Raw genomic sequence first — 25115 nt, forward strand, 5'->3', positions numbered from 1 at the left:
AAAGAAATGTTCCAACTTTTTTAATTTGAGTAAAGAAAGAAAGGATATACAGTATGTTCATATAATGTAAATAATTTTATGTACAAACTACTATATTGTTCTTCCCTTTTCCACAACAAGAAAAAAGGTGTCCATGGTGTGCCCACTGCGTTTATGTGACACTACATTTCTTAGTTCCTTAAAATTAAGATATTTCGTGAATGTTTACAAATTCATCTGCCTACTCTTTATAGATTTCTCTTATGACAAGGCTTATTATCAGCAACTTATTTAACTTATTACAACTAAAGGATTGTCTTTTCTTCAGTCATCGCAACAACACCTTGTTTATAGTAACCAAGATGGTCTTTTTGAGTCAGGAAACATACTCTAATATGAATTATATTCTGTTTCAATGTAAAAACTGAGCCAGGTATTCATTAACACAATAGCAAACAAGATACTAGTTGATGTCATGTTTTCGGTAAATAACTGTATCTGTATTTATGTTTACTGCACTGATGTTCATCAGCAAAACTGACTAAAAACTTTTAAAAGCGACTACACCTTTCAAGCCTACAGCTCACAAAGGAGGATCACTTTAAGAAATAGCTGGAGAAGAACTAGACTTTCTGCCCACATGAGGTGAATGATGATTCATCAGTTGTTTCTTTCTTCTCTTTAACACAAATCGGTGACTGTGCCTTGTAGCCTGATACAATCACCTCATGATATAACCTTTCTCATTGTGGTCTGGCAAGGCCAAGAATGAACTCTTTTTAGACAGATGACATTTACTGTAAAGTGGGCTGTACAATAAAAGAATAAAGCACATCTCCTTCAGGTAAATGTACCAATAAAACTTCCAACACCTTACTGGATTTTGGGCTTTTAATGGACTTTGTTTATGGTTTTCAAAGCAGAAAAACAACATAAACACACAACAATTCTGTAATTAATATGTCCTAAGCTCCAGTGGTGTCTGGGTTACTTATATTACCTCAGCCAGCTGATTGTGAATGTTGTCGTTATCTGTCTGAATAAATGGAGAGTGCTCAAATGCCTACATGTACTCTTTGGAGTTTAGCAAGTAAGCAGGGGGCTCGCACACCAGCAAACTCAGTGCCACAGTGTATATTTACCTGCGGAGAGGTGCACGTAACTCAGTGGACTACTCTATATTGGCATGTTCGCACACACGCACACACGCACACACACACACACACACACACACACACACACACACACCAGGAGGGAGAGAAAAAGCTTACTCAATACACTGCAGGGAACCACTTGAGATAAAATTCAGCAGCACTGAATAATACAATCCATTTATCAAAGAAAAAACACTAACCCTGACACACACACATACACATGTACCTTATATTCACAGTACAGCGCTCTCAGACGGCTGTGTGAAGTGAAGGTGCCCTTGTGTTGGTGGTCATTTATCAAGACATGTGATTCAAAGCCCTGTGGTAGGCGAAGCCCCGTAGTCTAAGTTTGTGTAAATTTCTTGTCTTTGAGCACATGGGACCATGCGGCTGTGCCACTCTAATGGAAACACTCTGGATTTGCATCATTCAGAGCCCTGTAGCATGAGAAATGCCACCACAGCAGGAGAGAGGCTCAAATAAACAAAAGAACTACATTTTATTTCAGTATGCAATGACATTTGGAGTATTTACACAATTTTAAATGAACCAACTCTAAATAACAGAAAAATAGAAGCAGACAGGAAATGAATCTACTGTAGGATAACTTATTTAATTACATTTAAATGTTTCTAAAGTTGTTTTTCAACATTATTTTTATTTTGACATTATTTGCTTCATTTAGGTTTAGCTAGTGGAGACAGAGGGTAAAAGGACGGGACATACTGGTACAAGGGTCCCATGTCCAGTCATGGAAAGTAGCTACATATGCTCAAGTACAATTTTGAGGTACTTGTACATTATTTTTTTCCACTCTACTACATTTATCTGACAGCTATAGCTACTAGATCTAGCTCACAAAAATCACTAACTTAACTAAACTTAAAGTCTTCATCACTGTCTCACTTATTATCAATAATATCTCATGGAGGTAAACTTTCATGGGCTGAGCCAGAGAAATGTTTTCATCCCACCATAATAAAAAACATGACTGATACAGAGCAGAGTCATGGTGCGTTTTTTTTTTTTAAATTACATGTACATAAAGACAAATCAGTAGGCCAACAATATTATTTTGTTTTGCAATGGGGAACATGAAATTCACCATTGTAGAAAGGTAAGAAAATACTCCTGAACTGCATTAAACTAAAAACAAAAATAGATCCATCTAAATAAATTCTAAATACATTAGAATACAGAAATATTTCCTGACTTTGTATTGTTTTGTGAAACTGATTACTATGCATATTGCTGGATACCTAACCCATCTGTCTAATTTGTCTAAGCCTTGTCAATGCACAAAAACATATACCACTCAAGCAGTGCTATGGTCTGCATCAGCTGATGCACCAACCAAGCATGCTGACTGCCATCGCAACTGGGTGATCACTTTAACCTGCTGATTCACTATTTCCTCTGCTACTGCAGCCACTACTTATTCATGTCATACCTGAGACTATTGTCCCTCAATGTCTAATTGAAGAGAAGTGCAATAGTAGATCTCGCTCTCAATAGTTTAATTAAAACCTAACAGTGATCACTGGAACTAAAGAGTGTTCTACTCTGTTGCTTATATAGGATGTTGCTATTATGCTATGCATGTAATCCAGTCTTCTGTTCTGACACCCTCCTTTGTGGCGTATACTCGTACGCGTATAGTGCTTACATCCTTTACCTCCAGTTTAAAGTCTTTGTTTTTACATTACAGGGACATGTTTTTGGTTTCTGGTGTGACTAACATGTAATATGAAGCATGCATGAGATCTGATGAGAGTTTGCTGTCACCTGTATGAAAACCACAGGTTCTCAGTATACATTGTTACTAGAGTGTGTGTGACCACTTTACAGAGAATAATATTCCTGTTGGCTTTAAGGGTCACCTCATGCAACTCTTCTGATAGTGTAAATAAATTATAATCCATTTAGCCTGTTAGTGGCTCCTCACATACGGCACAGTAGTATACTACACACTAGGTCAGTAGTTCTGTGCTGCCTTTGGCAATTATTTGTTTCATTCTTAAGTGCCGACTGCTTACTGACAACGGGTTCTAGTGCTGCGTGTGCTTGACTAAATGCGCTGAATGTCAAGCCCTGTACAGTATTTGCTGCTTACTGCTGCATCAAACCACTGGTGCTCACATTAGGGATAAAAGCAGAGCAGGCAAGAAGAAATACACACTGAAGCTTTCACACAAAGACAAAATGACCGTACCAGAGATGGTGGGTAAAATCATTGAATTTTCTTTAGGCTCTTTGAAAATGATATTGGTGAGAGCTCTGCTGGTTTATCACAGCAAGCTGCTTGTTGCAGATGCAGCTTTTGATGAATTGGCCTCTTCCTGTTATTGCTTTTTGGTGGCTTGAATTTAGGTTTTGCCTTGAGCCAAAATAATCTATTTGTCTGTTCTTAATTACTGAATTCTCATTCAGTGTGTGTGCTGACTGGCTGAGCTGAAAATGGTTTAAAATGAATAGATAAAATGATAAATTTTTGATTCTGTTGGTAGCTACAGCAATAATTCAACTGCATGTTGTCTGTTGCTTTGCCCTTGAGTGAGACAATGAACACCCACCTGTTCTCTACCTGTACTCTGTATTGAACTACACAAAAGTAAACACACATAGCTTATGTACAAGCTCAAGCAAAGTAAATAAATACTATGGAAGCAAGAAACAACAAGTGAGAAAGTGATCCAGCATCATAATAACAAATCTTTGCATGTGCTTGCAAGCAGCATGTGTGGGCAAGCACACACATACTCAGTAATGCAGTACTCATCACAGTGTACCAGCAGTTAGGTCAGACCCACTGAAAATTCTAAAACTATGAAATGCAAACTTGAGTATGCTAAAGCTTCTACTGCCAACAGAAACACTGTCCATCTGTCTGGGGCAGCAATGTATGGAGCTTGCAGCCACATTCATACACACACACCTGTGCACCTTTCATTTAGAGACTGCCCCTCTGTGAGAAATTATTCTGTACGTGGTCATATGTGCCAGTAGGTTGTTATGACCAGCAGTTATGTGTCATGGTTAGGCAATGTCTAGTGGCCCTCCTAACAGGAGGAAGCGAGGTGACATAGTATATAAAGTAAAGAAAGTCTACATCAGGAGAAGCCTGGGGGTGGTTGCATGCAGGCCCAGTTTTTGCCTAAACCTAACCAAGATGTTATTGTGCCTAAATTTAATGAATTATGACAGCTCTGTAATTGTAATGGTATAGTTGGAACAGTTTCCACAGCAACAGAGGTCTGTTATACCTGCCATAATGATGTATGCCATTGTTAAAGCAATAGGACAAATGACCTATTTGGTATAGGTTGTACGGCATGTTGTGCATTTGTATTTGTTAATAATCAGTCGAGAATTTTCCATTGCTTTAAGCAGATCATGAGAAGAAAATACAGAGACATCTGCGCAGCGGGCAGCATGGTGGCTGAGTGGTTAGCACTGTTGCCTCACAACAAGAGGGTCGTGGGTTTGCAACCCGGCCTTTCTGTGTGGAGTTTGCATGTTCTCCCTGTGTTTGCATGGGTTTTCTCCAGGTACTCTGGTTTCCTCCCACAGTCCAAAAACATGTATGTCAAGTTGATTGGTGACTCTAAATTGCCCATAGGAGTGAGTGTGAGTGTGTGAGGTTGTTTGTCTCTATGTGGCCCTGTGATGGACTGGGGACCTGTCCAGGGTGTACCCCTGCCTTCCACCCAAAGAGACCTGGGATAGGCTCCAGCAGATCCCTGTGACCCTGGTTAAGGAATAAGCAGGTAAAGAAAATGGATGGATGGATCTGTACAGCTAAATGACAGTGTGACATGGATAACATATGCAGATAATTGTCGGGGAGCCTAAGGAAGAAGGGATCAGGACAAATAAACACACACCTGTTCCCAAATGTTGCTTCTGATTTGTTTTTCACAACGATGCACACAGTTGTAGAGATTCACACACTATACAGCAACATACAATGTCTCACTTAGGAATAAGATTGAAGCACAGGGTCTAAATATGGATAGTAATGAAACAAGGATTTGCACAATATAAGACCCAAAAACACACAAACATGTAAACGCTACCACAATTTCCCCTGACAAATTAATCCTCTGTTTTACTGGAGAATGAGAAAAGCTTAACCTTCTGCTTCTCCTGCCTCATTGGTTCACATGCATATACAAATGAGTGTGTGCACACACAAACCCAATAAATACAGCGCCTTTCCCCTATGCACAGGCTCACCAACGAATAACAGCATACACGCAGGACACAACTTAACATTGATGGACTCACTTGGTTTCACCGAAATTTTTGACATAAGCAAAAGATAACAGTCATGACATCATCAAAACTTTACATGTGAAGCAAGTCAATAACAAACGTGTCACCTTATTCGCCCCTGAGCAACTGTAACAAGTGCACCCATGTTTACCAGCAGCTAAATGAGAGCCAGTATTTACAGCGGTGATGACGCTCCAGCAACAAACCATTTACCATTTAAATGCACGCAAAGGCTGAAAGACAAGAATGCAGTTGGACCGGACTGTTCAGAGACGTAATCTGACTGCGGAAATACGTATGTGGAAGAGTGACTGAGAACTGCCTTACCACTATAACGACAGACCTGCACACAAACAAGTTGAGACGCACATGTACACAAATGCCTGCATAAATAATGGTTGAATCAACTGAACAAATGTGCCGGTGCAATTCAACTTTAAAATGTATTGAGATACCCACACAGCCTGAAACACTATAATTATCTACTGTGTATTTAAAACTGATCCTTGCCCTGACATAAATTAATGAGAAAGAAATGATGAAACAATTTTCATACTGAATGATGTTTATGTGGTTATTTATCTCTTTCTTGTATGAATGACATAACGTGTGTGTGTGTAAGAGGTTGGGGTTGTGTGCCATCAGTGTGTGTACATCTGTTTAAGTAATTGGATCTGAGCAGAACATATTGACACTGGCATCCAATCAAACGTTTTCTTCTATTTTGCTGCCAACAACATTAAATCCCACTGCAATAAAAAAAAAACACAAACACAAATGCACAACCAAACACACACTTGTACATGCAAACACACACTCAAGCTAATGCTGTTTGATGGCATGTGTGAATACACAAGAAAGCAGCAGTTAGGTATCTGCTTATAGGCCACAAATCATACAAACACAAACGGAGCGAGACGGACCAAAACAAGAAATTTGAAAAAGACGACAAAACAAAATGAGGAATGTAACTACAAGAACTATTTGCATGAACTCAAACGAAAAACATAGTCGAGCAAAAGACACACACACAAGCACGTAACACACATGCACAGACACAGCTGTGCCCAAGCACTCATTCGCCATTCAAACAAGAATGTCATCATCTTTAATTTCCTCCCTTTCATGTTTATGGCTGCTTTATGTTTTATCTTTCCGTCTTTTATCTGAGTTCACAGACAGACAGAGACAGAGACAGAGACAGAGACAGAGACAGAGACAGAGACAGAGACAGAGACAGAGACAGAGACAGAGACAGAGACACACACACACACACACACACACACAGAAGCCCCAGGCAAGTAATAAGTATCTCACCAACTCAATCTGGAGAGAAAGATAGACAGTTTCAACAACAGGAGTTGAAACTTACCTCCTCCAGACAAAAGTTCATCATTGCCAGAAACAAGGATGGTGAGGGAATAACAAGAGGCAAGAAGAGAGCAGAAGTGTTTGTGCGTGTGTGTGTGTGTGTGTGTGAGAGAGAGAGAGAGAGAGAGAGAGACAGAAAGAAGAAGAAAAAGAAACTGACAGAACAAATCAGGGGGGAAAGTTCCTCAATTAAAAGGGATTTTGACTGAAGGGAAAACCAGGTCAGTAGAGTATATCAAGGTGAATTTATCAGTGTACATCTAGTAGTTAGTGGAAAAAGACATTGACGGGTAGAAGGAGAAGAGAAGTAAATCCTACCTGGAGTTGTTCGGACAACGTGGTGGACTGTCTGGTAGTCAGGGCTGGAGCTGAACTGTCCTCTGGACGCAGAAACACTTGCTGACCGCGTCTGCAGGCATCAAAAACAACAGTCAGGACTTCTGTGTATGTGTTTGTTGTCTGCTGTGTTGTCTGCACATGGAGTCAGCTGTTTCAGTCTGGGTGATAAGCTTCTGGGAAAAAAAAAAGATTTTCACACACACTGAAGAACTTATCTTTTCCCTGAACTGAGGAGTGCAGGAATTTGTGTGTGAGGGAATGTAGGGGAAAAGGTGAGTGTGTTTACGTATGTGAGTGAATCTGAGTGTGTATAGTCCTTACAGGTCCTTCCCTTTCTTTCTCTCGAGTGCAGTCATGTCATCTCCACCTGTCGCACGCAGAGAGAGCGCTGGAGTCACACACACATTCACACACTCGCGCCGGCAGGCTGAGACACACACTGGTGCGCCAACACCACGAGCTTCAACACATAGAGCCGAGAATGAACACAGTCCCTCCTCCTCTCTCCTCCCACTTCTCGCTCCCTCTCTCCCTCTCTCTCTGCTTCTCCTCTGGGTCTTACTGCCTCCCTCAACCCTCACCACATTTAATTTCCCTACTGTCAGTGTGTTGTGACCATTGAAACAACATATATACAGCCATGTGTGTGAACTCTTTTCTATCAACAGTCAACCTGGGTTGGTCCTCATGTTAACCCAGTACTTTAGTTTAACTGCCACAACTTAACCAGTTCATTAAGGAGGCAGATCAGAAAATACTGTACTGTACCTATATGAACATCACATCCCATGGTCTATTTATTGTCGTATCCAAGATCTTCATTAATAGATTGAGTTCACCCATTTTCACAGGTTCAAATACTATTTTTTTTGGTCAAATTGGCTCAAACCTTTTTTTATGCCATATTTGATAATACATAATAAATGCAGCTTTCATTTGTTTAGAAGGGCACAGTGCAGGAACTGGCACCGGAGGGGAAAAAATGGATCTAGTTTAACTTTTTCTGTAACACAATCGTCATCCAGCAAGGCACTGGCCAATCAACATGTACACATGGATGATTCTGTAACATGAACATTGTATTTCTGCTGTTTACCTCAACATTGTCATGACCAGACATGAAACAGTTGCTGCTGCAACAACCTTTGTAAAATCCTGAGTATTACAAAATACTGTTTGTGATTTGGTGTCTAATAAGCTTTACACATAAAAATCTGTTTCTCCAACTGAACCACAACTGTATCATATTTTATTTTCTCACCTGTACATGAAGCACCACACCACCACCAACACACGCCTTTGCCCTGGGTAAAAGTCTATATGTCGGATTGTTCCATTATGTTAATTTTGTTCTGTTGCACACACCATTTAGAAAATACTTCACACAACAGCAAACGAAATGGAAAAAGGGTCCCTGAGGTCCTCAAAGTGACAGAAAATATAGTCACTGCAGTGTTTGCCTATTTCTATAAACTGATTTTCACTTAGATGGATTTTTCTCAGCTCAAAATGAAACCCAATAATTTCAAACAATTCCTAAGAAGAATTAATCCTGATTTAGCCCTCCAACCACTATAACAGAAACAAAGTCACATGCAATGCATATTTATAATGCATCAAAGATTTATCTCCACCATCACAGTGATATACGTCCAATCGGCTGGCAGATTTATCACATCAGCTCCAATCTGCTGCAGAAAGCGCCACGTGTGCCACTGACAGCTGCTTCTCTAAGGTGACATTGGTAGTGACAGGACATTCAGCACGGAGCTGTACAAGAGGTTGAATAGGACTGTCTAATGTAGTCCATCAATCTGACAACAAACCTCTGAGTCTTTTACTAAAAACAGGCACGCCAGCAGCTACGTACACACACAATGTCAAGTCATATCACACAGAAAATGCATTTCTGAAGCAGCTGTGTTCAGTCAACACTGTACTGCCAATTCTTAGGATTTAAGATTTTAAATTTTGCAAACAACTGCAGTTGTGTATGATGTCTTCCAAAAAGCTATTATGAAATGTGTATGTATGTATGTATGTATATACAGTGGGTACGGAAAGTATTCAGACCCCTTTAAATTTTTCACTCTTTGTGTCATTGCTGCCATTTGCCAAAATCAAAAAAGTTCATTTTATTTCTCATTAATGTACACTCAGCACCCCATCTTGACAGAAAAAACCAGAAATGTAGAAATTTTTGCAAATTTATTACAAAAGAAAAACTGAAATATCACATGGTCATAAGTATTCAGACCCTTTGCAGTGACACTCATATTTAACTCACATGCTGTCCATTTCTTCTGATCCTCCTTGAGATGGTTCTGCTCCTTCATTGGAGTCCAGCTGTGTTTAATTAAACTGATTGGACTTGATTAGGAAAGGCACACCCCTGTCTATATAAGACCTTACAGCTCACAGTGCATGTCAGAGCAAATGAGAATCATGAGGTTGAAGGAACTGCCCAAGGAGCTCAGAGAGAATTGTGGCAAGGCACAGATCTGGCCAAGGTTACAAAAGAATTTCTGCAGCACTCAAGGTTCCTAAGAGCACAGTGGCCTCCATAATCCTCAAATGGAAAAAGTTTGGGACGACCAGAACTCTTCCTAGACCTGGCCGTCCAGCCAAACTGAGCAATCGTGGGAGAAGAGCCTTGGTGAGAGAGGTAAAGAAGAACCCAAAGATCACTGTGGCTGAGCTCCAGAGATGCAGTAGGGAGGTGGGAGAAAGTTCCACAAAGTCAACTATCACTGCAGCCCTCCACCAGTCGGGGCTTTATGGCAGAGTGGCCCAACGGAAGCCTCTCCTCAATGAAAGACACATGAAAGCCCGCATAGAGTTTGCCAAAAAACACATGAAGGACTCCCAGACCATGAGAAATAAGATTCTCTGGTCTGATGAGACCAAGATTGAACTTTTTGGCATTAATTCTAAGCGGTATGTGTGGAGAAAACCAGGCACTGCTCATCACCTGCCCAATACAATCCCTACAGTGATACATGGTGGTGGGAGCATCATGTTGTGGGGGTGTTTTTCAGCTGCAGGGACAGGACGACTGGTTGCAATTGAAGGAAAGATGAATGCGGCCAAGTACAGAGATATCCTGGAAGAAAACCTCTCCCAGAGTGCTCAGGACCTCAGACTGGGCCGAAGGTTCACCTTTCAACAGGACAATGACCCTAAGCACACAGCTAAAATAACAAAGGAGTGGCTTCGGAACAACTCTGTGATCGTTCTTGACTGGCCCAGCCAGAGCCCTGACCTAAACCCAATTGAGCTTCTCTGCAGAGACCTGAAAATGGCTGTCCACCAACGTTCACCATCCAACCTGACAGAACTGGAGAGGATCTGCAAGGAAGAATGGCAGAGGATCCCCAAATCCAGGTGTGAAAAACTTGTTGCATCATTCCCAAGAAGACTCATGGCTGTACTAGCTCAAAAGGGTGCTTCTACTCAATACTGAGCACAGGGTCTGAATACTTATGACCATGTGATATTTCAGTTTTTCTTTTTTAATAAATTTGCAAAAATTTCTACATTTCTGTTTTTTTCTGTCAAGATGGGGTGCTGAGTGTACATTAATGAGAAATAAAATGAACTTTTTTGATTTTGGCAAATGGCTGCAATGACACAAAGAGTGAAAAATTTAAAGGGGTCTGAATACTTTCCGTACCCATACACATACATATACATACACGTACAATTTTCATAATTACACACAATTTTCATTGCATTAAAAAAAATATAAGTATATATATATATATAATATATAAGTGAGCTAAATATATATATATATTTTTTTTTTTTATTTGTTTTTTTTTTTAATTTAGCACACTTAAAAATGGTAGTGGCTGATTATCTTTGAAGCCATCAAAAAGCCAGTGTTGGATTATAACTGGCTGACAAACACAACTCTCCTGGGTTAAGTCCAAACACAATTTGACAATAACAACTACTTTAAAGTCACTTATATCCTTTTATATATGAAGGGACCCAGGAAAAGAGAGAAAGATGGTTCATAGTGGGCAGCTAAGTCAGAACCTGACCATTCGTTCACAGAGTTACATTGATTGTGATTAGACACACAATGTCAGTAAACCCAGAGGCTGGCTGTTCTGTACACATGGTTAGGTTATTCCAGTGCAGCAGGACCACATACTGTATTGACCAGTGTTGGCTAATAGCAGCAAAACACACAGATAGATAATCAGCACGGCACATAGTTCATATAATCAATTCTGTGCAGTATCTGCCATAGATTGAGCTCTCTCTCTCTTTCACACTCTCACACACACACAGGTAGGGGTACATGTCCTTACCTGTACTGAGGAAAACACACAAGCAAGCATATTTACAAACACACTCCTGACAACAGTTTGACTCAAACACTCTCTTCTCATCTGCTGTGGACTGTGTGAAACACACATCTTTTTATTTTTTATGGAGACTTTACATTGACTTACATTCATTTTCTGGAGACTTTCCCTAACTGTAACCATAAGCAGTGCTTGCCTAACACTGGTCCCCACAATGTGAGTAATTCCAGGCATACACACATTCTTTAGAGCATAGCTGCTGCACAGTTCAGCTGAAAAGACTATAGATCCCAAGTTCACGATTAAAACGGGGACCGTTGTTGCTTAGATGCAATCAACACATAAAAACACCATGCGGTTACGTACTCACCCAGCACATCATACCCCCCACACGCACACAGACACTGAACCAGCAGGAATAACTTACAGTGCAGAACATTACTACCAAGCTATGGATGGACCTGGAGTCTGATGAGGGTATGACCAGTAACCTTGAAGTGCTGTGTGTGTCTGTTCTTGTATTATTTACATTGTGGAGACATACGTAATCTACAGTATTTACACAGTCATATTGTGATTTCTTTTTGGGGACAAAATGTGAGTCCCTGTAATGCAGATCATTAAGTTTTAAGGTGAAGACCTGGATTAAGGTTGGGATAAGTCTCCAAGAAACGAATTTAAGTCAATGTAATGTTCTCTAAAATGATGGAGTTTGTGTGTGTGTGTGTGTGTGTGTGTGTGTGTGCGTGTGTGTGTGTGTGTGTTTATGGATAAAGTATATGTCAGCATGATGTGTTGGTGGCTGTGATGTGGTTTTATGTGTGTGTATATGGTGTCCATAAAATACAGTGATTGAAAGCACATCTGTATGAAAATGTGCCTCTGTGTGTGTGTGTGTGTGTGTGTGTGTGTGTGTGTGTCTTGGCTCCCATAAAGCAGTGGAGTGATTGAAAGCTCTAACTGGTGAAGGTGCACTCAGGGGAATAGGGCTAATCTACATAATGGTCGAGCTGTATTAATGGCATCCTAATGCAAACACACACACACACACACACATATATATATATGTGTAGTGTCAAGTGAACCGGAGTCTCTCTCTTCCCCCACACCCCCAGTTTTCTTCCTGCTGATCTGAACCAGTGCAAAAAAGACAGAATAAGAAAAAAAGAAAACCAAGGGAAAAAATAGACAAGTATATAAATAAAAATATTTTTAAGAAAGACATAATTAACTTTATTTGTTTTAGACCAGCTTCTCATTTAACTGTGTTACAAAAAAGCCAATAACATATCACAGATCTTATTTGATCAATGTACTTAGTGTGATTGCGCTCACTGATTAAAGGCTGATCTTGTACAACCTTTCAAATATATTAACATTTCATTATTTATTTTTCTATGCAAAAATCAAGATCATCATCAGCATTTTCTAAGCAGTATTCTCTAAAACCAATAATCCATGACATGAAATTTTTAGAGCCTTTCATACTAGTGCCTCTTTCGCTGCATTTCCATCCCAGCGTGAAAGAGATCTGCAAAATCCATTGACATCCTCTTCTGTGGAACAATAGAGGTTCCCATCTTGAGGTGGATGCTTCAGAAATGCACTCAGCTTAATGAGTGATTTGCATTTGGGGAAATGCTTTTGCTGTGTGAGGAGCCGGAAAAGACAGAGCGAGGCAGTACATAGCAATGCATGCAGTGAGAGTATATGTTAGGCTATCAAGGATGAGCGTAAGGTGTTCAGATCAGCATTATGACATGAAAATTACTTTCTATCTTAGCTACCTTCACACATAAAATGTAAATAATTACAGTAGGTAAGTAATTCATGATTTTAATCAAGAAAATATCTCAATTCACTAGTTCCTGATAAATATATTCAGATTAGTCAAATAAAGCAAATAATCTGAGCTCTTTTAATTCTGATGAAGAATTTGTCCATGTTTTGCAAAAACAGATAAACTAAGCAATGAATCAGTGAAAAATATGGTTGACAGATAATAAATGCAATCTATTATTCTTAGAGTTCACATTTCAAAGAGAACTTATTAGTAGTGTATTTAATTTAATATTAACGCCCTTTTTTGCTGTTATTTATTCCCTCTAAGTTTAAAGGTAGGTGTGAAGCTAAAAAAAAAAAAATTCTTAGTGTGGCAGTAAATGCTAGAAATCTATGCACTGTAAAGTGCCTTGGATAAAAGTGGTTACCACATGTTGTATGATTAATATCTTAGAGAAAAGTGTGTGGGTGTGTGTGTGTGCGTGTGTGAATATTGCTTAACCTTATTGTTGCCCATAACTAATTTCCTTAAACAACATGAGCAGTAAAACAACAGCAGGAAAGCGACAATGACACGCCCTACTTTGAAAAGTCACGCAGACATACGCAATCAAACACTTAACAGTGAGCCGTACTGTTTGTATTGATAACCTGTTTCAACAGTGCGGCACGTCTGCTAACGTGACTCTGCTCAGCACAGCACTTTGAAACAATGAATCTGAATGCAGCGAGCATCAATAATGCTGCCAACTGCATATGGGGGAAAAACAGCCAATGTGCTGAATGAAGCAAAATAAAGGTGATTTTTTATGCTCTTTAAATACCCACATTGCACGTTTCACTTTCCAGTCAAATTGTATTTACAACAGATATTGACAGTGTGCTAAGAGAGCAGGCCATGCTGTTGCACACTAGAATGGAAAAAACATTTCTCTTCATGTGGAAGAAACTACGGTTCTTCATTGTATGAAGGGAAACTGCAGCCTGTACCAAACTGTGGCAGATTTGCTCCCACTGCAAATCCATTTGAAGGTTTTTGTTCTTTAATTGCAAAAAAAAAAAAACATTTTGGGCTTTACAATTCATCAGTTGATCAAATGCTTTGAAAAGTGTTTTGTACGTAAGGTCTTAAAAATTTTCAAGCACTGCAGATTGAGCTTTATTTCCACACCATTACATGTCAAGGTAAGTGAGTGGGTGTCAACTGATTCAAGTCGACATGTCACCTTAAAATCCAGCTTTTTTTGTAAAAGCTCTTTACCTCCAATAGTTCCCTACATTGTCAAAGCCCCTTTCTCTCTGTGTGATATCCAGCAGGGTGTCCACACACTAAAAATAATAAACCTTCATGACTTCTGTTCATCAGAAATCACCAAGCTGCTTCTCATCAACATTTTGTGAGGCTCATTGGTGGTTGCTATGTGAGCTAGGACGTTGGCAACCTGCACAGTTTATAAGCTAGTTTCCATACCAACATGCACTGTGTCCTAACTATAGTAAATCTCAGCAGCTTCAAGAAGTGAGGAGAGGCAGATGAAAGGATGAGGAACGAGAAGAAAAGGAGAAGGTTCTATAGAAATATCTGTATAGTCCACTGCTATTTAGAAAGCCCACCTGCTGAACAATACAATAGCACTATCCGGCTGTCTTGTTGTTTTTAAATGTGTATGTAAGAAACACTGCAAATTCACCATTAACTCAAAGAGCAATTGCATTTGTGTGGCTTACAGGAGTCATATACTCTGCTCATTTAGTCCATACTGTAAATTTCACCCTGCAGGTGGAACGAGACAGCAGGTTAACTGTATTTGTTTCTGGGTTTGAGTCATAGCTGGACCTTACTAATTGTTTGCTGCTAACACTACTGTTAAAAGTGGAGCCTATTTAGCAGGTCACCTGGAGTGTTCAAGTTCATAATGAGCCGAGTGAAAATGAGGGTTCAGAGTACAACTAATGTGGAGTTTACCTGCGATGTTTCGAGTCTGTCAGTTATCTGTTTTGGACATTAGGCCTAGTAAAACAGGCTGAGCCAGGTTTCTCAGACAACAGACACCTGTCCTGATAGATTTATTCTTCGATCAGACATGAGTAACCTCTGTCTAAGACTTGGAGGGAACCTGGAGTAGGTGAGGCCTGACTGATTGTTTCTAAAGACACCAAAACTGATCCTTTGATGATGTGAATGTCACTGTCACTCACTGCTAATGCACAGAGGCTTTGAGCAGATTTACACAACAATAACAACTCTGCAAAATTTGTTCATACTAATGGCTTAAAGCAAATTTTTAAAGCATCAGTAAATTACTGACTAAGCCTAATAAGCTTTTAGTGAACTCTCTATCAAAGACGTCTGTTTAAAAAGGGGTAATGCAGGACCAGGACACCTATTAAGTACATAGAGGGTACTGATCTGTGTCCACACTTGGCAAATGTGGCTTTCCCAGTATGCAAAAAAGTTGCTCCTACATGCAGTCAACATTAAACTGATGGGACCTGAACTATTCAAGTTTCATAGTGTCTTCCAGTATTTACAATTATAAAGAAATAAATAATGCAAGAAAGACTAGAAGCATAAAAATGGTGTCTGTTTATGTATAAAGGAGCTCTTCTCCTGTCATAGTTAGCTGCTTCCTTCCTGATGTGCTGCTCAACAATGTTCAGGCACAAGGACACACACAGACACACACACAGACACACACACACACAGACACACACACATTTCCTTCCTTCACCATTTCGTTATTGGCATTCATGTCAGAGGTGAGTGGGAAACAGTGAGCACAGTGAGGAGTAAGTGATAAACCCAGAGGATGGGGAAGTGAAAGACAGATAGTGAGATGAAGAAGGAGGTGGAGAGATGGAAGGAAGGCGGCAAACCACCTAATGAGAAGCTAAAGGTTGAAGGGGAGGAACCTGACCCTTTCAGTCACTGTCGCTGTAGCCCATGGTGATGTCGGCGTCAGCTAAAAAGCCAAAAAGTTGTCACAGCTGACACATCGTTTTTGCTACATATGTGAGCACATGCACCCTGATGTGCACTATAGTTAAAAGAAACCCCACACAGACTCACTGGAAAATGAGTGAGGGTGGCAGAAAATCTGCAGCAGTGAGACAGAAGAAGTCAGAGCCTAGGTAAAAGCAGGAAAAGCAGAAAACACAGAGAGCATCCTGCAGAGGGAGAGAGCAAGACACCAGAGTGGGAACAGAGAAAAGAAAACACTGCAGCAACAGCAGCTGAAGGAAGAAAAAGAAAAGTAATAGATGGAAAGAAGTCATGTAGATGCAGGGAATGAAAAAGTCAGAGGAACCCTGCAGCAAACCAACAAAACTTCCTGTTCCACCCTGTTTCCCTGGTTCTTTTTTTACTTTATACAAAACTACCCAACAGCTAATGAGGTGTAAGTCCAATAGTGCCTCACTGCACTGTTCACTCTCTGGTTAGGAAACATAACATTTGTGTGCTAGTATTTGCATGTCTTTGCAGCTTTGTGCACTGGTAGTAACCAGATAGATCAGATGGTGAATGTCTGGTTATATTAATATCTCCATGCCCTCTTTATCTCTTCACCTCTAATCTAATTGCTTTCTTAGTTCAGCCAATCAGAACACAGCACTGCGACAAGCTGATGTGAGTGCAGTGTTGAGCAGACTGAATAGATGCTACAAGTGGTAATGACAATGACTGCGTGTGTGTGTTTGTGTGTGTACACGTGCATGTGTGCGTGCATGTGAAATAACCACACTGCCTCAGATTTGTTGCTATGGCACCCCGTCGTCCTGAGGTGCAAAAATCACAGAACAATTTATACCCACAATTTCCCTTCTATAATGAAGCAGTGAATGCACTGACCCTGGCGTGCACACACTCAGCTACACATGTAACCCCACACACACACAGCAGCTTTATCCTCTCAAAGCATAACCTCGAGCCTTCGGTACAGATGGAGGATTAGAACTAAACTCGGGGACTAAATAGAGTTATACAAGAGAATAACCATATTTTCAGAAGTCATGGTCACAGTGAAAACACTACCAGACTAAACTCTCAAACAAAGTCAGTGTTAGGCTGTCACCGGGCTCTATGCCACCTTTTGATTTAGTTTTAGAGCAGGATGTCAAACCAGTTTCATAGCTGAAGGAGGGAATTATTCATGTTGACAAAACTGACAGAGTTATGTGTAAGACTGCAAAATATCAGATGGGAATTCTGTCTCAGAAAACCTGTAACAGGCAAAAATAAATAAATAAATAAATAAATGATGCAAGATGTTTTACAGCATAGGTAAAGGCAGAGTTGACTGAAGACAGACACGAAGACGTTAGTGTGTGTAATGCAGCTGTGAAAAAAAGTTGATGGCACTTTGACAACTTGAGATAAAACAGGAGATCTTTGATAAACATTAGTATCAGTATTATCAGTAGCTGTTCTGACGTTTTCAGTCCAATCTTAATTTAACCAGAGACTCAAGTTTTACCATTAGCTTTCCCATTTCTTGTGTTTGGATATCAAACAGACCTAAAAAATCTAACCTACATGTAAGGTTATATTTTTTGGAACTATAACCAAAAACATTGTTGAAAGTTTTCAAACAGTCAGCAGCTCAAGCACAAATACTGAGCATTTTACAATTACATGGTGTTATGGTAGCAAACTTTGATTGTTTTTACAGTTGGACAGACAAAGAGTATGAAGGCACCACCTTGGCCTCTAGGAAAATGTGACATTTAATCTTTTTTTTTTTTTGGAACAAACCACTGAAGAATTAATCTGGTAATAACCAACATATCAATTGATTAACATTGTATGTGCAAATGTAATTACCAGAATTATGCTATGAATTATGATGAATTACTCTTCTGTTGATTATAATGTATTAATAATTGTTCCAGAGCAAACGGCTGGTCCAACTGTGTAGCTCAAAACTCCACTGCTGGATGAAGCCCAGTGGACACAGACAGGAGTGCAATGAACATAAACAGGAGAGGTGGACAGCCCATAAATTAACTTACATTCTGAAAACAAAATACGTCAAGTCCTGTGAAGCTGTGACACAGACAGACAGTGAACATGTTGAAACAAAGAAACACTATCTGGGTCTGAATACACAATGGCAATTATGGGCACACCCACACATTTGTACACACATACACACTCTGTGTACACACGTGCCCTCATTCATGTCATGAACTTACGTGACAAATCCACACACACACGCCCTCAACATACATCCACAGCCACGCCTAAATAAACAGATTTTTGACCTTCTTCGCCTTTGGACTCTTTCTTTTTAACTCATGTTTTCTCGCTTTCCCTCTTCCTTCCTTCTTTCACTCATTACTTTTTTCCTTAAAATAATTTATTAAGAATTCCTTTTTCCTCCTCTTTATCTTTCTTCCTCCAGTTTTTTTGTGTGTTTTCTCTGCAGGTTTGCAATGTCAGACAAGTCAGCTCTGCTGTCAGAGTGCCCCCACGTGTACAAATAGCTAAACTACACTCAGCACATCCAAATTGGACGTGTGTCTGATTTACAGTGACACTGTCAGAGCAGCACTTAAATTTAGTGTAGAACTACAATCTCTTTTGTGTGCTCTGTGTGTGAATTTAATAAAGACAACATGAAACAGTGCATCTGTAACCTTGTCTGTTTTTTATTGAAGAAAATCCCAGCTGAACCAAAACACGCTGCTTTCATTCTCATTTGGATTAATGTCGGGTTTGACTGCACCGCTCTATCTGCTTTATGAAGACTGAGGACCGTAATGGAAACCAATTTTCAAATTTTCTTGACAATTTCTCTCTGGGGTCCAGTCGTCATACAGGCAGATGAGACGAGGGGAAATGAACTGCATTTTCTGCACTGACTTCACCTGAAGGGCCGGCATCAATTACAACATCACTCCACCTTCCAAACACAAACTTCAAAGTCTTGCAAGTGTTCTGTCTCTCCTGCGCCCTCTCTCTCCTCACACTTACACATCTCTATAAGGAATACCAATGAGCTTATTGTTTCCATTTCAAAGGGAAGCGTAGGGCCTAAAGAGGGTAAGAATTAATAATGCCTGCCCCCCAAAAAACAGGATAAATAAGACAGAGAAAGGAAAGGAAAAATGAGACAAGAAAGAAGAAAGTCTAATCCACTGAGAGGCTACAGTCGCAAGTAGGGCAGATTTACAGTACATATAGAAACTCACACTGTGTGAGAGTGTACAGACTTCCTTTCTTATCTCATCTTTTCATATTCATATTCATCTTTCATTACAGACTCTTCATCTTGGTGGTGGTTTCTTTCAGGTGATGTGATTGTGTATGTGTGTAATAATATGTATGTGCACAACCAGTACACATATGTGAGTGAATGCATTTCTACCTATTGTGTGTTTATGGGTGCTACAAAGGATCAGCAGAAAAGCCTCTTAAACTGTGCATGTATCCGTATGTGTCTCTGTAACTCTGTGTGTGTGTGTGTGTGTGTGTGTGTGTGTGTGTGTGTGAGGGTGTGTGTGTGTGTGTGTGTGTGTGTGTGTGTGTGTGTGTTTTGGTGTAAAATCCTGAGGGAGAAAGAGAGAGAGAAATTAAAACAGATCACATGAACATCACATGTGAACGCTCCTGCTAAATGATAATCAATACAGTGGTTTCTATTGGTCTGTTGACCCCTTAAAACAAAACAGTGAAAAGATACAAAGAAAATGATTTTTTCTCCTTTGCCCTTATAGAATCTTTTCATTGCTCAAGTTTGGAGCTGCTGGTTTAATACAACCACATATATAAACTATTGAATAAACAGCAAAGCACTTTGTTTATATGATCTCAGAATATATATTGTCATATCACACAACCTTAATCTGAGTATTTCACTTGATTATGGTGTAGTTGTAATGAGTATTCTGTAACAGATTACACTTTCAGAGTAACATTTCCAATCCTGCCCATCACTGAGATTAAAGGATAAGAGGAGTGATTTCGCTCCACGATTAAAACACTTTATCTCATGATTACTGCAGCCGGGCCTTGCTCATAGCACTGAGCTTTAAAGTACTGACAAAGTGTGATAGTGAGAGTGGGTGTGTGTGTGTGTGTATGCACCCCTGTGTGGATGTGTGTAGTACTCTATCTAAACGGCTGCCTGTCCAATCTCCTCACCACTGCTGAGGAAATCAGAAATCATTTTCTCTCCAATTTTCCTCACCTGTCGTCTTTTCCCTTGTCCTTCCCTCCATATCCCCCCCAGCCCATCCCCTTCGGTTGTGATGCTTAGAGATGTAACCAGAGCCAATTCTATTTTCTGTTGTTAACATGGTTTCACTTAGATGCCTCTTCAGTGCTTGATAGGATTTCTATAATGATTTGCTTCGGCCTTTCTTGACCCTCTCCAATATCTTCCTCGCCTCAGTCTCAACACCTGTTTGCAAAAAATAAATAAATAAACTCGCAGCACACACACACACACACACACACGCATTACCCAAACATAAACAAAATCACGCATACACGTACAAATACATACAACCACAGAGGGCACACATGGTGAAGCGGCGTCATTATCAGCCAGGTGGGCGTATATTTGGACTGACAGCATGATTACACACATGCACCCACACACACATATTGAGGATGCACTGATGCAAACAATATCATTTCCCAGCAGGCATCAATATGCCACAAAGGTCAGCCTTCACTTCTCTCTCCCTCCCTGTCTGTGTTACACACACACAAGCACACACAATGGCACACATCAGCACAAAAAAGAAATACACATATGCAAACACCTTTATCTAAATCCCAGTCTGTGATCAAGGGGATGAGAAAAGCAGCGCTAGAAACCTGCTGTCGCCATGGTAACGTGGTCATAACAATCTCCTCTTTTCCCTCTGGTAAAAACCGGCCAAGCTCTCCCCTGAATTTTACCTAAACCTCCCCCAGCTGGGTATTTCTTTCTTCCCATATTGTTAATCGTCTTTAAACTTTCTCTCTCTGTCCCTGGCCTCTCTCTCTTTCTTTAGTCCCATTCTTTCATCTCTCACTCTGCACCGATGTCACACCTCCACACTTTTCCAACTCTCATGGCACCTTTTTAACCTGCCTTTCTGCCTTGTTACACTCTCGTTTCTATTCTCCATCTACTACAAAGTACAAAGATCTGACATAGACGTTTGAGATATACATGACACCAAGGCCATCCAAAACACAGCTGGGAAGACAGAAATTGCCAAAGATACAAAGAAACAATCTGAGAAGGACAGATTCTTAAATCACAAAAGACGTTTTTAGAGCAACTTGAAGCCAGGCTTGCCAAAATGCAGTATAATGTTGTGGAATACAACAGCATGCATTACAGTATGATGTTACATTGTGACCATTTGTTACTGTAACACTGCTTAATATAATTGTAACAGCTAGATGAAATCTTAAGCTTCGTGACACAAGGATGGTGGTAATATGCCTAATTTCTGGCAGTAAATCTGAGGGAAAACTTACATTACAAAAAATTACAGTGAGTGCAGTTGCGACAGTTTGACTTACAGTATTTGCTCTGTTTTTCATAACAAAATGAATAAGATCATGATCCACGCTGATGTGAATTACCGTGTGTTGGACTGAAAACGTTAAAAGTTGCTTCCTGCCTGCGACTCAGAAGGAGATCTGTCTTTTCTTTTATTTGGGCCCAGAGACACATGACAAGTGTGAACCTTATTCTCTCCCACAGGACGACTGACGGGTAGAGAGACAGACGAGTCTGCAGAGGAAGAAAACTCTGGAGGAAACATGAAAGCGAAACACAGTATAAAAGCAGCACAAAGGCTGTTGTCAGATGATAAGAAATGAATGTCCTACCAGGTTTACCAATACACTGAGGTCTGCATATTTAGCTCTCTGAGCCCCTCAAAAATTTTCTCTGATAAAAGTCAATGTAGCTACGTATTGAAGAACTTTAGTGTGACACAAGGGTTAGGATCAGTGTAACATCCGCAGCGTGTGGATGACACAGCCTGACAGAAGGCAGACTCAACAGGATGACACTTTGAGGCATGTCAAATCCAATGGATTTTGTTCTGCTCTCAGTTTGATTTGCATATAAGTGATGTGACTGCAAAAATTTGAGACTGTGCAACTTCGCAGAGAGAAAACAAAAAGCATCCCTGCTCACACACAGGTCCTAGCCTAGGCTTCTCACAAAACTTGTTTTTCAGTTATAAAACTGTCTCTCAGGTCTGAGCTCGGAGGTTGATATTCTTGCGTTCCCATTTACCCCTCTGGCCAAAGTTTCCCCCAAATTCTGCCCACTTCATGTTTCACACCTTAAAAGCAACTCAGCACAAGAGTGGATCAAACCTCCTACCACTACATTACTAAATCAAATGGAATGCTTCATATAGGCTCACTGAAGAATGCCTAGGTCAAGAAAACCAGTCTGAACCAGCCTAATTCAAGGTCAAGCACTCAAAAAGGGGCTGCTGTGACAAGAAAGCCTGACCACAAAATGAAATTTCCAGCTATGCTCTTCTTTACAGGGTCATTTGGAACATCCACAAAATGTATGAGCCACTTTAAAAACACTTAGCTTTCACTTGACGTTCAGCGATAAACAGGAGTGGATCTGTTCACCTAATTCGCTTTCATGAGATGTAGGCCACAGAGAAGCATCCATTACCTCAGGTTACCCAAGATTATTAGGGTTGACTGAACTATATATAACAGCATCAAAAGCCAACTCTGCTTCATGCAAACATGACTAATTTCTCACTGTGTTACCAACATTAAAATTCTCGCAGCTGTGGATGCAAATGAGTTGAAATCATTTTTGAAATGAGTGTCTGTATTAGGAGACTGTGTATGTACGTATATGTAAACTCATATATAAATGTATGTGCATCTATGTTTTTGTGTAAGAGTGTGTGAGCAGGCTGATAAAGAGTTCTCCTAAATTTATTCTACAAGCCAGAGAAACTGCTCTCTCCTCCATTAAAACCCTCATCCACCTCACTGCCACATGCACATTTAGTGTTTATTCAGTTATCTGACATCCAGAATGACTTTCATTAAGGCAAACCTTGACCTCACTACAGATTAATGAAAACAGACATAAAAATTCAAATCATGGCTGGATTAACATGACACTGTGACTTTCACTTCACTGTACAGACTTCCTAGTGGGATGAAATACATGGTTTATCAGTGGATAAGACTGCAGGGTTAACACTATAAGGCCACTTGTATCTTCCTGTGGGTGACAGAGAAGTTTAGCTAAGTGGTCCAAACATCCAGCTCAACTATATGTGGGAGAGCGATGCTCCAAAAATGACTCATATGCCAGCTTTACAGAAAAGTTATGGTGGCTTAAAATATTTGGTTGTACTCAGGAAAATGTCATAGTCATTAGGGAAAGATCACCCTGATTGTTACACCGTCTCTGGTGTCAAATTAATTCACTTTGTGCTCTGAACTATCAAACTCCACCTTGAGAGATTCTGTGATAAGACAGTAGCTTCACACTCATCTTGTAGCCATTAGCAGCTTTACAAGAGGCTGCTTGTAAGAAAATCTACATAGGGAGCGGGTCTCCATTCACAGAGGCAGCCATGTTCTCTTGCCATGTTTCTACAGTAGCCCAAAATGGACAAACCAAACACTGACTGTAGACAGGGAATCATGTTTTACCATCACACCTGAAAAGTAGGGGGGTTAGAAATGCTCAGAAAGCTGCATTCTGTAATCTCACCACTAGAAGCCACTAAATAACAATTTACACACTCCACCTTTTCATGTCATAAAAAACTCTAAAACAATGATATACATGTCAAACTAGAGGGATGACAGTTATGTCATGTTAGCATGTCTATTCAAGTAACTGTGATGAGTGAGTGGGTTACTGCCTGCTTATTTGTGCAAGTAGGTCGGTCTTGTGTATTATGTTTTGAAGCCAGAATGGAACTCTGTGTATCCATACAATGTCATTTTGTGTAATGACACATCTGGTTGTGTCTGAGGCACAAAATTCCTTCCTGTTAGGACACTGAGCTGAACTGCAGTCTGGCAATTCTTCTTTTTTACTGCAGGCACTCTGTAAACATATCTGTATTACTTAATATGTCCCCCCTGTGGAAACCTAATGCTCCCCATTAGTTTCATTCTGCAGTTCATCCTGTGAATAACCATGATTATACAGAGTGACACTTAAAGCAGTCTGTCTCCAAGATAACAAAGCAATCTCAAGAAGAGAGCGAGACTGTGTTAGTTACAAAACCATAGGTCGCAGACAATAGAACTATCAACCTACAGTACCCCTATATTGAATTTAAAGCTGAAGAAACAGTCAAAATATTAGCGCAAATAATATTATAGTGTAAAGTGTTTTTGTATGTTAAATTAACCAAATGACTAATCTCATATTAGCTTGGTTACTAATCTTAAAGGATGCACTAGTAAATGTAAGGTTTGCATCAAAGGTCAGATCAGTTCAATGGGCCATATGGAAACAATGCCCCACTCATACAGTACAGTATGTTCCACCCACTGGCTCCAGGAATCACATTCATGGGTCAATATGTGACCAGAGTGGCAGAGGATACTGTGCACAGCAAACCCCAGCTAGAAACAACATACAAAGGAGATTTGAAATGTTTTAAGTGTATAAAAAAGTCAGGTGTTTTGTTCACATGGAGGTTTGCCTCATGAAGATACTGTGGGTTAAAAAAACTGGATCAATCAATATCTTATTTTGGGTTGTTTCACTGTTTTATTCTGTAGTTCAATATCTGTTTCAGGAAATCTCAGTATACCTCCTCTCCACATGGACTTTGCTCTATAACATATTTACACGAATTATATATACACTAATTAAGCCCACTGGATATCTATGTACCAATAAATACACCCCCACCCCTTGCACAAAGTGGC

General features: G+C 40.0%; 1 protein-coding gene across 3 annotated transcripts in view; it reads right to left on the reverse strand.

Annotated features, from left to right (window-relative positions):
* Positions 1–25115, reverse strand: part of pde2a (phosphodiesterase 2A) — a 141005-nt gene that overhangs the window by 82048 nt on the left and 33842 nt on the right. For 2 of the 3 annotated variants that reach the window (XM_026330301.1, XM_026330281.1), the window contains one exon: positions 7098–7188. Coding sequence is in view for 2 of the 3 variants with exons in the window: in XM_026330281.1 (XP_026186066.1) it covers positions 7098–7188 (91 nt within the window). In the remaining variant the exon portion in view is untranslated. Of the gene's footprint in view, positions 1–7097; positions 7189–7439; positions 7575–25115 lie in introns of those variants that run through there. The other variant, XM_026330291.1, reaches the window with a different exon arrangement.

Source organism: Mastacembelus armatus, chromosome 13 (assembly GCF_900324485.2).
Source record: "Mastacembelus armatus chromosome 13, fMasArm1.2, whole genome shotgun sequence".
NCBI lineage: Eukaryota > Metazoa > Chordata > Actinopteri > Synbranchiformes > Mastacembelidae > Mastacembelus > Mastacembelus armatus.